The sequence below is a fragment of the Oncorhynchus kisutch genome, linkage group LG7 (genome assembly GCF_002021735.2).
Source record: "Oncorhynchus kisutch isolate 150728-3 linkage group LG7, Okis_V2, whole genome shotgun sequence".
In the NCBI taxonomy this organism is placed as follows: domain Eukaryota; kingdom Metazoa; phylum Chordata; class Actinopteri; order Salmoniformes; family Salmonidae; genus Oncorhynchus; species Oncorhynchus kisutch.
The window spans coordinates 37,198,047-37,212,568 of record NC_034180.2 but is presented as its reverse complement, the minus strand read 5'-3'; the positions used below and the strand labels follow the sequence as shown (position 1 = coordinate 37,212,568).

The 14,522-nt window shown below is 42.1% G+C and overlaps 1 protein-coding gene and 1 pseudogene across 1 annotated transcript; both read right to left on the bottom strand.

Moving 5' to 3' along the window:
* Positions 1 to 3,259: 3,259 nt before the first annotated feature.
* LOC109893773 (gap junction beta-4 protein-like) lies at positions 3,260 to 7,038 on the bottom strand. Its single transcript, XM_031829046.1, has 2 exons — positions 6,845 to 7,038; positions 3,260 to 5,206 (listed from the first exon to the last, which is right to left on the bottom strand). The coding sequence occupies exon 2, from the start codon at positions 5,078 to 5,080 to the stop codon at positions 4,247 to 4,249; it is 834 nt and encodes a 277-aa protein (XP_031684906.1). The 5' UTR covers positions 5,081 to 5,206; positions 6,845 to 7,038; the 3' UTR covers positions 3,260 to 4,246.
* A 369-nt stretch (positions 7,039 to 7,407) lies between these two features.
* LOC109893772 (peptidyl-prolyl cis-trans isomerase E-like) lies at positions 7,408 to 13,687 on the bottom strand (annotated as a pseudogene).
* Positions 13,688 to 14,522: the final 835 nt, after the last annotated feature.

The following is a 14,522-nucleotide window of genomic DNA, read 5'->3' as shown; positions in this document are numbered from 1 at the left end:
TAATCAATTACATGAAGAGTGCCCTGGTCCTCCTTTCTTTTTGATGACAGATATACATCTGGTGGTCACAGACCCCTTTAAAAAAAGGAAGTCAGTACCTGGTGTGACCACCATTTGCCTCATATAGCGCAACACATCTCCTTTGCATAGAGTTGATCATGCTGTTGATTGTGGCCTGTGGAATGCTGTCCTACTCCTCTTCAATGGCTGTGCGAAGATGCTGGATATTGGCAGGAACTGGAACACGCTGTCGTGCACGTTGCTCCAGAGCATCTCAAACCTGCTCAATGGGTGACATGTCTGGTGAGTATGCAGGCCTTGGAAGAACTGGGATATTTTCAACTTCCAGGAATTGTGTACATATCCTTGCGACATGGAGCCGTGTATTATAGTGCTGTAACATGAGGTGATGGCGGAGGATGAATGGCATGACAATTGGGCCTCAGGATCTTGTCACTTCATCTCTGTGCATTTTAATTGCTATCGATAAAAATGCAATTGTGCTGGTTGTTCGTTTATTTTAATTTTATTTCACCTTTATTTAACCAGGTAGGCTAGTTGAGAACAAGTTCTCATTTGCAACTGCGACCTTCGTAGCTTATGCCTGCCCATACCATAACCCCTCCGCCAACATGGGGCACTCTGTTCACAACGTTGAAATCAGCAAACAGCTTGCCCACACGATGCCATACATGGTGTCTGCCATCTGTCATGTACAGTTGAAAGAGTGAAGAGCACACTTCTCCAGCGTGCTAGTGGCCATTAAAGGTGAGCATTTGCCCACTGAAGTCGGTCACGACACCGAACTGCAATCAGGTCAAGACCCTGGTGAGGACGACTAGCACGCAAATGAGCTTTCCTGAGGTGATTTATAACAGCTTGTGTAGAAGTTCTTCTCTTGTGCAAACCCACTGTTTCATCAGCTGTCCTGGTTGCTGGCCTCAGACGATCCCGCAGAGGAAGAAGCCAGATGTGGAGGTCCTGGGTTAGTGTGGTTGCACATGGTCTTTGGTTGTGAGGCCGGTTGGATGTACTGCTAGATTCTCTAAAACGATGTTGAAGGTGGCTTATGGTAGAGAAATTTACATTAAATTCTCTGCCAACAGCTCTGGTGGAAATTCCTGCAGTCAGCATGCCAATTGCACACTCACTCAAAACTTGAGACATCTGTGCCATTGTGTTGTGTGACAAAACTGCACATTTCAGAGTGGCCTTTTATTGAACCCAACACAAGGTGCACCTGTGTAATTATCATGCTGTTTAATTAGCTTCTTGTTGTGCCACACCTGTGGAACACCTCCCTCTGCAACTGGATCCTGGATTTCCTGATGGTCCGCATCCAGGTGGTAAGGGTAGGTAACAACACATCCACCACACTGAACCTCAACACAGGGGCCCCTCAGGGGTGCGTACTCAGGTCCCCTCCTGTACTCCTTGTTCACTCATGACAGCACGGCCAGGCACAACTTCAACACCATCATTAAGTTTGCAGATGACACAGTGGTAGGCCTGATCACCGACAACAATGAGACAGCCTATAGGGAGGTCAGAGACCTAACCGTGTTGTGCAAGGACAACAACCTCTCCCTCAACATGATCAAGACAAAAGAGATAATTGTGGACTACAGGAAAAGGAGGACAGAGCACACCCCCATTCTCAGGTTGAGAGCTTCAAGTTCCTTGGTGTCCACATCCCCAACAAACTAACATGGTCCAAGCACACCAAGATATTCGTGAAGAGGGCACGACAAAACCTATTCCCCCTCAGGAGACTGAAAAGATTTGGCATGGGTCCTCAGATCCTCAAAAGCTTCTACAGCTGCACCATCGAGAGCATGGTTGCATCACTGCATGATATGGCAACTGCTCGGCCTCCGACCGCAAAGCACTACAGAGAGTAGTACGTACGGCCCAGTACATCAGTGTGGAAAAGCTTCCTGCCATCCAGGACCTCTGCACCAGGCGATGTCAGAGGAAGGCCTTAAATTGTCAAAGACTCCAGTCACCCTAGTCATAGACTGTTCTCTCTGCTACCGCACGGTAAGCGGCCCCGGAGCGCCAAGTCAGCTTTTACCCCCCAAGCCACAAGACTCCTGAACATCTAATCAAATGGCTACCGAGGCTATTTGCATTGCCCCTCTCCTCTTTTACACCGCTACAACTTTAATAACTCCACCTACATGTACAAATCACCTCAACTAACCAGTGCACCCGCACATTGACTCTGTACCGGTACCCCACTGTGTATAGTCTCGCTATTGTTATTTTACTGCTGCTTTTTAATGACTTATTTCTTATTCTTACCTAGATTTTTATTTAATTACATTTTTTAACTGCATTGTTGGTTTAGTATCTCGTAAGTAAGCATTTCACTGTTGTATTCGGTGCATGTGATAAATACAATTTGATTTGAAATCTTCTACATGAGAGTAAAATGGGACTGTTTCCTTTTGAATGGGAAATTCAATGCTAAGGGACTTTTCATGGTCTTGATCCTTATCTAAGTCTCGAACCAAGAAAAAGCATTTGAATACTGTCTGTAATGAATTAACACAGGTGCCATCATAGAAAAATGTACTGTATAGGGGCATTTCTCTCACAATGAGTATGGTCTCTTGTTTGTATGTTAAAAATATTCCAAAACATGCATCCTGTTTCCAACAAGGTACTAAAGTAATATTGCAAAAAAAATGGGGCCAATCAATTCACTTTTTGTCCTGAATACAAAGTATTATGTTAGGGGCAAATCCAATGCAACACATTACTGAGTACCACTCTCCATTTTTTCAATCATAGTGGGATCTGCATCATGTTATGGGTATGCTTGTAATCGTTAAGAACTGGGGAGTTTTTCAGGATAAAAAATAAATGGAATGGAATTAAGCACAGGCAAAATCCTAGAGGAAAACCTGGTTTAGTCTGCTTTCCACGAGACACTGAGAGATGAATTCACCTTTCAGCAGGACAATAACCTAAAACACAAGACCAAATCTACACTTACCAAGAAGACAGTGAATGGTCCTGAGTTGCCTAGTTACAGTTTTTACCTAAATATACTTGAAAATCTGTGACAAGACCTGAATATGGTTTGTTTAGCAATGATCAATGACTAATTTGACAGAGCTTGAAGAATTTTGAAAGGAATAATGGACAAATGTTGCACAATCAAGGTGTGGAAAGCTCTTAGAGACTTATCCAGAAAGACTTGCTTCCATAGCTGCTTCTACAAAGTATTGAATCAGGGGTGTGAATACTTCTGTAAATTGAATATTTCTGTATTTAATTGTCAATGAATTTGCAAAAATTTCTAAAAACATGTTTTCACTTTGTCATTATGGGGTATTATGTGTAGATGGGTGAGAGAGAAAAATATTTAATACATTTTGAATTCAGGTTGTAACACAACAGAATATGAACCAAGTAAAAGTGTATGAACTCTTTCTGAAGACACCGTAAATATCCCCAAATATGTTTACATCCATGTATTTTGAGATACACAGTTTCATCAACAGCTTACAGAAACCCACTAAAATCATCATCTCTACTGGCTTTATGCAGAGTGTATGTATTTTAGAATATACAATGTAATAAACATAAACACAGAATAGCCATACTCATTTATCAAGCCATGTTTGTGCATATCTAATGGACTAACATCAGTATGACCAGAAAAATACTCTCAAAGTCCATAGAAGAAATTACATATTTTTAATTGTCTGAAAATACATTGCTCTTTGCTTCATCGTTTTCACAACAAAGCCTGATGCAGTCTCTGCCATTCGTAATGAAGGATGAGACAGGGAAAACAACTTCTCGAGGGCATAAGAACAGCAGTGGTATGGGCACAGTGTGGCAATGGTTGAGTCCTTTCATAAAAATAGCACTGGTAAAGTTGTGAGGTGTGGTAGACAGCGAACAAATAACATAAGAATAAATTACATTTCCCAGCCCTAGCGTGAAACTTTCCTCTGTAAATGATGGATATTTTATTTAAAGTGACTAATTGATTTGTTTAATTACCCGGTCAATGACAGAATGGTAGGTAAACAATTTATCCAGGAATGTCAAGAGCCATCCAGTTCCATTGTAGCTCAGGCAATGAGAAGACAGTCTTGAATGGCAGTGAGGTACTCTCTAGCCCAGTGAGGGCCTGAAGAGAAATGGAAGATATTTCCTATTGCCTCCATACTTATGTCTTCTTTGCATTCTCTCATTCAGTCTCTAATGTCTTTGTCCAGTCTTTACCTCAGGCATACACGACAACGCTATAAGATGGGGCTGAGGTATCCTTGCTGGGTAGCTTTATTGAGGGCAGCTTTAATGAGTTGGACTGCATTCCATTCTTGCCACCAACCACCAGGGAGGTAGCCATGGCCATCTGGCGTGGCTGGATGGTGGAGGAGGGTGAGTTCTTGTGCATAATACGGGTGAAGACCTCTTTACAGCGTTTCCCGACCAGGTACAGGATCTCCAAGAAGGAGAGCAGGATACAAGCCAGACTGGTGACCACCATGAAGATGGTGAAGATCCGCTTCTCAGTGGGGCGAGCAATGAAGCAGTCCACCTTGTTGGGACAGGGCTTCTGCTCACACTTGATGAGGGAGGGGAAGTCATAGCCCTCGTAGATATGGTAGATTAAATACACAAAGGTGGCGTCCACAGCCATCTTGAAGACCAGGGTCAGGACGTAGGTCCACCACAGCCCTCCACGCTTCTTACCGGTGTTCATGTAGATTTTCTGGCAGCCCTCACCGTATTTTAGTGTGTGTTTACGCTCACGTTCATCTCTGTAGGCTACGTGCATTACCACCAGGAGAGAGGGACATGTGACGAAGATGAGCTGCAGGGCCCACAGGCGGACGTGGGACACAGGGAAGAAGTGGTCGTAACAGACGTTGTGGCAGCCAGGCTGGGCCGTGTTGCACGTGAAGTCTTTTTGCTCATCGCCCCACACATTCTCGGCTGCCACGACAAACACCATGACCCTGAAGAGAAAGACAACGGACAGCCACACGCGGCCGAATGCCGTGGAGTACTTGTTCACCCCACTGAGGAGGCTCTGGAGGAATGCCCAGTTCATTGTGAGACTGACTCACAATCTACCTCCCTGACGAAAGTTATTACGGAATAATTAGTGCGAGAAACTATTTCAACTGTTGGTTGAGATCTCAGGTAAAATTCTGGAGTGTTCTTCACTTTCAGCGATCTTTAGAAAAAGAGAGAGGAAGTGGGGAAAAGATTAGGCCTTTGAGTATGAGTGAACAAAAGGACTTAAACAACTGGTGTCACCTGTTTTCCCAAGTGTAAAAAGTAATTCCCAACCAAATAACTGGTAGCTATTTTCACACTTGCGATCTTCTTTTAAAATTAAATTGAATGATAAAGTTAATATATTAAGGATGATAAAAGCCCCCATGTCCTAAAAAAACATGACAGGATTTCTGTTGAGTAGCAAGTTACAGTGCCTTCAGAAAGTATTTACACCCCTTGACCTTTTCAAAATGTGTTGTGTTACAAAGTGGGAATAAAATGGATTTAATTGTAATTTTTTTGTCAACGATCTACACAAAATACGCAATAATGTCATTTGTAAACAAAACAGAGTCAATACATGTTACAATCATTTTTAGCAGCGATTACAGCTGTGAGTTTCTGGGTAAGTCTATAAGACTTTTCCATACCTGGATTGTGCAACATTTGCCCTAAACAAACATTTTCAGGTCTTGCCATAGATTTTCAAGCATATTTAAGTCCAAACTGTAACTCGGCCACTCACAAACAATCACTGTATTTTTGGTAAGCAACTCAAGTGTAGATTTGGCATTATTACTTTAGTGTCTTGTTTGAAACATAATGCATATTTTTTATATTTTTATTCTGTACATGCTTCCTTCCTTTCACTCTGTCAATTAAGTTAGTATTGTGCAGTAACTATAATGTTTTTGATCCATCCTCAGTTTTCTATCACAGCCAAACTCTGTTTCAAAATCACAATTGGCCTCAGGGTGGATTCTCTGAACGGTTTCCTTCATCTCTGATAACTGAGTTAGGAAGGACGCCTGTATCTTTGTAGTGACTGGGTGTATTGATACACCATCCAAAGTGTAATTAATAACTTCACCATGTTCAAAAGGATATTCAATGGATTTTTTCATTTTGACCCATATGCCAATAGTTGCCCTTTGAGAGGCATTTGTGTTTGAAATCCACTGCTCAACTGAGGGACTTTACAGATACTTGTGTGTGTGTGGGGTACAGAGACGAGGTAGTCATTCAAAAATCATGTTTAAAAACTATTATTGCACACAGAGTCCATGTTACTTATGTGACTTTAGCAAATATTTACTTGTGAACTTATTTGAGGCTTGCCATAAGAAAGGGGTTGAATACTTATCAACTCAAGACATTTCAGCTTTTCATTTTTTTTGTAATTTGTGAACTATCCTAAAAACATAATTCCACTTTGACATTATGGGGTATTGTGTGTAAGCCACTGACAAAACATCAATTGATTAAATGTTAAATTCAGGCTGTGACACAAAATGTGGAAAAAGTCTAGGGGTTTGAATACTTTCTGAAGACACTAACTATTGCATTCATAGTAGGCCTAAACATTAATACCGGACACATTTATAGTTTTTATAACACAGTTAGGCTGTGGAAACTAGTTTATTTCCTAATTGTTGATTCTAGTCAGTGCTCTGCGGAGAAAAATGGTCTCAAATGCAATCACTGCAATCATCGAAAAAGAACCCAAACTTGATCTCTCGCAATCTTTATATAATAACCTTATAGTACAGCTATTGATTCGCAGGTGGGAATCTAAACAAATAAATGTACTTACACTTCAAAATGACTTTATATAGAAAGGATCATAAACTCCGTCGGGAAAGTTGCAGTTCGTATCGTAATGGAGAAACATAGATTTTCATCTGTGGGGCGCAGTAAAACAATGAAGATTTCCCAAGGGAATTTACATAACGACGTTACCGTACAACGTTCCATTTATCCAGGTGTGGCTCGTGAACGAACCATCGAGCAGAGAGTTTTCGCCGGTCATTTAAATGTTATTCAGAGTGGAGCGGCTGGTCATAGGCTTCATTTCAGACCGTTAGTCAAAAATATCGAGGTTTTTTTTTTTTCATTGAAGACCCATAAACTTAAATTATCGAATATATAAAGCAACCTCTTAGAAATGTTGGGGTACATTTTGAATGAAAAATCCTAAAAGACACATTTCTAGAGGAAATGTAAGTATTTGTATTCACTATACAGTCCTACACTGTATCAACGAAGAAAACGTTTTATTTACAATTTGGAAAAGGTGACATTGATACAGCAGTTGTTTATGTTTATTATAAAACAAGTGTTTATTGTAATATTTACATCACAGAGAAGGTGGGAAGAACAGGGAGAATCGATGTACAGCAGATGAGTCATGGACATGTGTAGTACATTATAAAAACTGAGCAGTTTACCATTCTTCAGTCTGACACTGCATATTTTTTTTACACATAGAGTAACACACTCAGCTACAACAGTCACTCTTCTGTGCTTCAAGTTAAACATAGTCTCCACAGTCTGAAATGATCACTTTCTGCTTGGTCTTGCCTTCATTTGTTCCTTGTGCGTGTGGTGACAGACAACATGACATGAGTCTTGGTACACAACTTCTTCACAGTCTGTAACAACCTATAGGACCCTACTTCCCCTCCATGGGATAATCTCAATTGCCTACTCCTCGCATCCCCTCTCATAGTCTCCTTCTCAAAACCCATTGGAGGAGAAAGTTAAAAGGGTAGGGACCTCTGGCTTTCTCATCCAATGGGTTTGAGAAGGAGACGAGGTAGGGACACGAAGAGTATGCATTTGAGATCTTCCCCAGCATGTCCCTCCCCTCTTACCTCCATGGCTTTTGTCACCTCCATGCCCTCCATCAACCCTCCAAACACCACATGTTTGTTATCCAGCCAATCCGTTTTGTCACAGGTGATGAAGAACTGAGAGCCGTTGCTGTTTGCTCCAGAGTTAGCCATGGAGAGCTGACCTATTTATTACACAAGAGAGAGAGGTGCATTTATCCTCATGTGATCAGAAACTATACTCAAATCAAATGAGTATTCAAATCTGCATATTTTATTTTTATTTCACCTTTATTTAACCAGATAGGCTAGTTGAGAACAAGTTCTCATTTGCAACTGCGACCTGGCCAAGATAAAGCAAAGCAGTTTGACACATACAACAGAGTTACACATGGAAGAAACAAACATACAGTCAATAATACAGTAGAAAAAGTCTATATACAGTATGTGCACTGAGGTAGGATAAAGGAGGTAAGGCAATAAATAGGCCATGGTGGCGAAGTAATTACAATATAGCAATTAAACACTGGAATGGTAGATGTACAGTATATATATAGATATGCAGTGGGGCAAAAAAGTATTTAGTCAGCCACCAATTGTGCAAGTTCTCCCACTTAAAAAGATGAGAGGCCTGTAATTTTCATCATAGGTACACTTCAACTATGACAGACAAAATGAAGAAAAAAATCCAGAAAATCACATTGTAGGATTTTTAATGAATTTATTTGCAAATTATGGTGGCGAATAAGTATTTGGGCAATAACAAAAGTTTCTCAATACTTTGTTATATACCCTTTGTTGGCAATGACAGAGGTCAAACGTTTTCTTTAAGTCTTCACAAGGTTTTCACACACTGTTGCTGGTATTTTGGCCCATTTCTCCATGTAGATCTCCTCTAGAGCAGTGATGTTTTGGGGTTATTGCTGGGCAACACGGACTTTCAACTCCCTCCAAAGATGTTCTATGGGGTTGAGATCTGGAGACTGGCTAGGCCACTCCAGGACCTTGAAATGCTTCTTACGAAGCCACTCCTTCATTGCCAGGGCGGTGTGTTTGGGATCATTGTCATGCTGAAAGACCCAGCCACGTTTAATCTTAAATGCCCTTGCTGATGGAAGGAGGTTTTCACTCAAAATCTCACGATACAGGGCCCCATTCATTCTTTCCTTTACACGGATCAGTCGTCCTGGTCCCTTTGCAGAAAAACAGCCCCAAAGCATGATGTTTCCACCCCCATGCTTAACAGTAGGTATGGTGTTCTTTGGATGCAACTCAGCATTCTTTGTCCTCCAAACACGACGAGTTTACTTTTTACCAAAAAGTTATATTTTGGTTTCATCTGACCATATGACATTCTCCCAATCTTCTTCTGGATCATCCAAATGCTCTCTAGCAAACTTCAGACGGGCCTGGACATGTACTGGCTTAAGCAGGGGGACACGTCTGGCACTGCAGGATTTGAGTCCCTGGCGGCGTAGTGTGTTACTGATGGTAGGCTTTGTTACTTTGGTTCCAGCTCTCTGCAGGTCATTCACTAGGTACCCCGGGGTGGTTCTGGGATTTTTGCTCACCGTTCTTGTGATCATTTTGACCCCACGGTGTGAGATCTTGCATGGAGCCCCAGATTGAGGGAGATTATCAGTGGTTTTGTACGTCTTCCATTTCCTAATAATTGCTCCCACAGTTGATTTCTTCAAACCAAGCTGCTTACCTATTGCAGATTCAGTCTTCCCTGCCTGGTGCAGGTCTACAATTTTGTTTCTGGTGTCCTTTGACAGCTCTTTGGTCTTGGCCATAGTGGAGTTTGGAGTGTGACTGTTTGAGGTTGTGGACAGGTGTCTTTTATACTGATAACAAGTTCAAACAGGTGCCATTAAAACAGGTAACGAGTGGAGGACAAAGGAGCCTCTTAAAGAAGTTACAGGTCTGTGAGAGCCAGAAATCTTGCTTGTTTGTAGGTGACCAAATACTTATTTTACACCATAATTTGCAAATAAATTCATAAAAAATCCCTACAATGTGATTTTCTGGATTTTTCCCCCTCATTTTGTCTGTCATAGATGAAGTGTACCTATGATGAAAATTACAGGCCTCTCATCTTTTTAAGTGGGAGAACATGCACAATTGGTGGCTGACTAAATACTTTTTCCCCCCACTGTACCTGCTGGAGCGGGTGCTACGTGTGGGTGCTGCTATGGTGACCAGTTAGCTGAGATAAGGCGGGGCTTTACCTAGCAGAGACTTGTAGATGACCTGGAGCCAGTGGGTTTGGCAACGAGTATGAAGCGAGGGCCAGCCAACGAGAGCGTACAGGTCGCAGTGGTAGGTAGTATATGGGGCTTTGGTGACGAAACGGATGGCACTGTGATAGACTGCATCTAATTTGTTGAGTAGAGTGTTGGAGGTTATTTGTAAATGACATGGTCGAGGATCGGTAGGATGGTCAGTTTTATGAGGGTATGTTAGGCAGCATGAGTGAAGGATGCTTTGTTGTGAAATAGGAAACCGATTCTAGATTTAATTTTGGATTGGAGATGCTTAATGTGAGTTTACAGTCTAAGCAGGAATTTGTAGTTGTCCACATATTCTAAGTCAGAACTGTCCAGAGTAGTGATGTTGGACGGGTGGGTAGGTGCGGGCAGCGATCGGTTAAAGAGCATGCATTTAGTTTTACTTGCATTTAAGAGCAATATGGCAATGCATCATGCACTTCCTCACCACTCTACACATTCATTCACAGACAGACATATTTACAGCTGTACAGGGACATGTCTCACCTGCAGCAGTGTGTTTGAGGACAAAGTTCTCATCCTCAAACTTTCGCCCGTAGATGGACTTGCCCCCAGTGCCATTGTGGTTGGTGAAGTCTCCTCCCTGACACATGAACTGTGGGATGACACGGTGGAAACAGCTGCCTTTGAAGCCAAAGCCTTTCTCATGTGTGCACAAGCAGAGGAAGTTCTCTACGGGAGATGTCAGGGCAGAGGAGTAGTAGATTTTAAGGGATGCTGCTTCTATTTAACAGGCATGAAAAACTGCAGACTAGAGAAACTTAATTGGCTGAATCTTTCTAGCTTTACATATGATCTCTTTTGATACAGTCCAAATATTCCTCTAATGACAGGGTTCTATTTTCAGAAATGTCCCTGATACATTATAACAAGGAGGAACGTGGATACCTGCGGTCATAGGAGCAATGTCTGCTCGGAGCAGGAAGCGCAGTCTCCCTGCTGGCTTATTGCCAATCTTGATGTCCATGTAAACCTGGGGGTTTGTTCTGCCCTTCTTGGCTGGGGGATCGCTCTGCAATCAATGATAATATATCATTGTGACAGGCTTTTTTGCAATATAAGATGTTATTACACAATGTACTACACTCACAGAGACAGACAGGAACACACACACAACTTGCATCTGCTGTTGTTGATTTGGCTGATTCTCCAGTGGACTCCATCACCTCAGCCTCTTCGGCAGTTGTTCCCGAGAACTTTTTCAGCCAATCATCATCTGACCAAACTGAGGAAATGGCATAAAGTTAGTGGTTTTATCACATCTATGGGGTTTCATTATAGGTCAAAGCCATGGGGCAGTTGAAGTATTTATAGAGAGACTAATGCATATCACTCACCTGGACGAGAAGAGCCCTCTTTGATCCTCATAGGTTTGGCGATGTTGACCCGGATAGTTCTTCAAAAGAACTCTGACTCATTCTGTCAATAAAACAGAGGGAAAACCTGCATGAAAGAGAATGGTTCAAACCACACCTTTGAAAAATGAGAGTCACTGTCTCAGAGTACATAGTACCAAAACAGGGTATAATGCAAAGGTCTATAAGTTAAACCAAACTGACTTTAGAAGCAGACAGTATTTCACTCACCATGTTATCAATAGCAGCAGCAGCATCCGGTGGAAGATGAAGAGGGGGATGAAAGAATCACAGCAAATCAAATTGTATTAGTCACATGCGCCGAATACAACTGGTGTAGACCTTACAGTGAAATGATTACTATCGAGCCCCTAACCAACAATGCAGTTGAAAAAAATACAGATAAGAATAAGAAATAAAAGTAACAAGCAATTAAAGAGCAGCAGTAAAATAACAATAGCAAGACTATATACAGAGTCAATGTGCAGGGGCACCGGTTAGTAGAGGTAATATGTACATGTAGGTAGAGTTAAAGTGACTATGCATAGATGATAACAACAGAGTAGCAGCAGTGTAAAAAAAAAAGAGGGGGAGAGGGCAATGCAAATAGTCTGGGTAGCCATTTTATTAGATGTTCAGGAGTCTTATGGCTTGGAGGTAGAAGCCGATTAGAAGCCTCTTGGACCTAGACTTGGCACTCCGGTACCGCTTGCTGTGCGGTAGTAGAGAGAACAGTCTGACTAGGGTGGCTGGAGCAAAACATTACAACACAATCATTATTGTGAGCATTTCACTGTAAGGTCTACACCTGTTGTATTCGGTGCAAGTGACAAATAACATTTGATTTGATAGCCAATGACCATCCACCACAACCACTAGATGGCGGTCGATGCTGAACCCTGAGCCATTACAAGACACACACATTTGTTTGCTGGCCATATCCAACATAATATGGCATATTTGCTTAGAGGTTGATTAAACTTACTTCAGCCAATTCAAATTCAATGAAGGCGAATCCTCTGTGCTTCTCTGCAAAGCAAACAATATAGGGTGCATTCGTAAATTAACTCTGGCCATCTACTCCGATTTCAGAACACTCGTCTGAGCGTGCCAGAGCACAGAATAACTGATGAAATTACAAACAACGTTCAACACCCATTGAATATGGCCGGTGTCAGTAAACGTTGGCAAAACATACAATTAAATTGCCAGCAGCAGTCAGTCATCAACGCTCTGGATAACATGAAAACTGCCTAACCAGCTCTGCTTGGGCGGTAAAATGGTCAGTGAGGTGTTCTTATTTGTGTCTGTAAGTATATAAGTAGCTAAGTAAACTATCCAACTTTAGCTTGGATGCCGTTGTGAGGTCTGAACGCCCGGATCAACCCTACTCCTCCGCCAGAGTGTCCAGTGTGCACTCTGAAAGTTTAGAGAGCGAAACGCTCTGAATTTACGAACGGACAATCTGACATCGCTCTAGATTTATATACACACAGAGCGCACTCCAGATTGAATTTATGAACACACTCATGAGACAAACTTCTGCTCTAACGTTAAGGTTTTCATCTCCAGTAGCAGCTAACTCTGGCTAAGTAGCCAGGCAGGATGGATGAGTTTCTCTTCACTGTTGCGCTTTACGTTTATGCAAAACACTGAATGGTGAAGGTATTTCCTCTCACCCGTTTCATAGTCTATTGGAATCTGAATATCAGTGATATCCCGCATGCAGCACTTTTTCGTCCACCTGTGTCAACACATACACAGTCACGTTAGCTAGCTAGTCAATCAAAGTAGTAAATTATCAGCTAAACTAAACGGTTTCTTAACTGTCTTTGACTTCATATTAAAACAATGAATGGGGCTTTAGCTACAACAACCAATAAGTTGCTAAACGTAAGGGGATTCGATCTAGCAACCTTTCGGTTACTGACCCAACGCTCTAACCACTCTAGGCTACCTGCCGCACCAACCATTCAGTCACAGCCTGCCCACTGTCTGATAGTCAGCAGCGTTTCACAGTGAAATGTATATTTTTCAAGAGAAATGCCATGGCAGCCTTAGTGTAATTTAGCAGTAGCCACCCGCGTTTCTGGAAAATCACGAACCATTGACCCCTACAAAACTAGTGATTGGTCCATTACAACCAAAGCCCACTTTCTTCTGTGGATTTTATATGGCGGTAGGCAACCAACTTTAAAGGTACATCACCGCCACCGACTGGACTGTTAACCAGAGACAGGGAAGGTCTAATAACCCTACCCATTAATTCTAGTCTCATCAAAAACGAACTACACAATTCACTTAAACTTAGCTCTGGAATACCATTACTCCTTATTAAATCGAATTACAATCTCTCCCTTTCCCTCCCATTGAATAGTGCTGGCACTGAAATATGACATGTTCCACAGTTTCCATCTCCTCTTGACAGTGATCACACTTCCCAGTTGGATGATTTCCTAACTATTTCAATGTGCTGTTGAGCTTTGCATGTCAGTCTCAGCCTTGTGATTACACTTTCCTCCCTTATCGCTTGACCCGAGGACGTCCCTGTCCCCACTTTTTCCTGAATTGTATACAGGGGTCTTCCCTTTCCCTCCCTGTTCCACAACTCTTGACATTTGTTTTTAACCACAGTTCTCATTAACCCCATGGCTTCTGAATTTACTGATTGACATTTCCATGTCAACATTAGGCTGTTTGAGAGCCTGCTTGGCGAGAACATTCACCTCCTCATTCTCCTCTACATGAGCAGGTACCCAGAGGAACCTCACGAATACCCCCATCGGTCTCAACCTAAACCCGGCACTGAAAAATCTCATACAATACATCGTCTGCTCTGTGATACAAATTAATTTAAGCTAATCAGTGCTGAACATGAGACGATGACTACCCCTGTCTGGCCTCACCTCCCCCACCCACTCTGTAGCCATGAGTATGGCCAGGAACACCTTTGTGTATACAGATAAATTATCCGTTGTCCAATAGAAATGCTACTATTCATTGCAAAATGTACT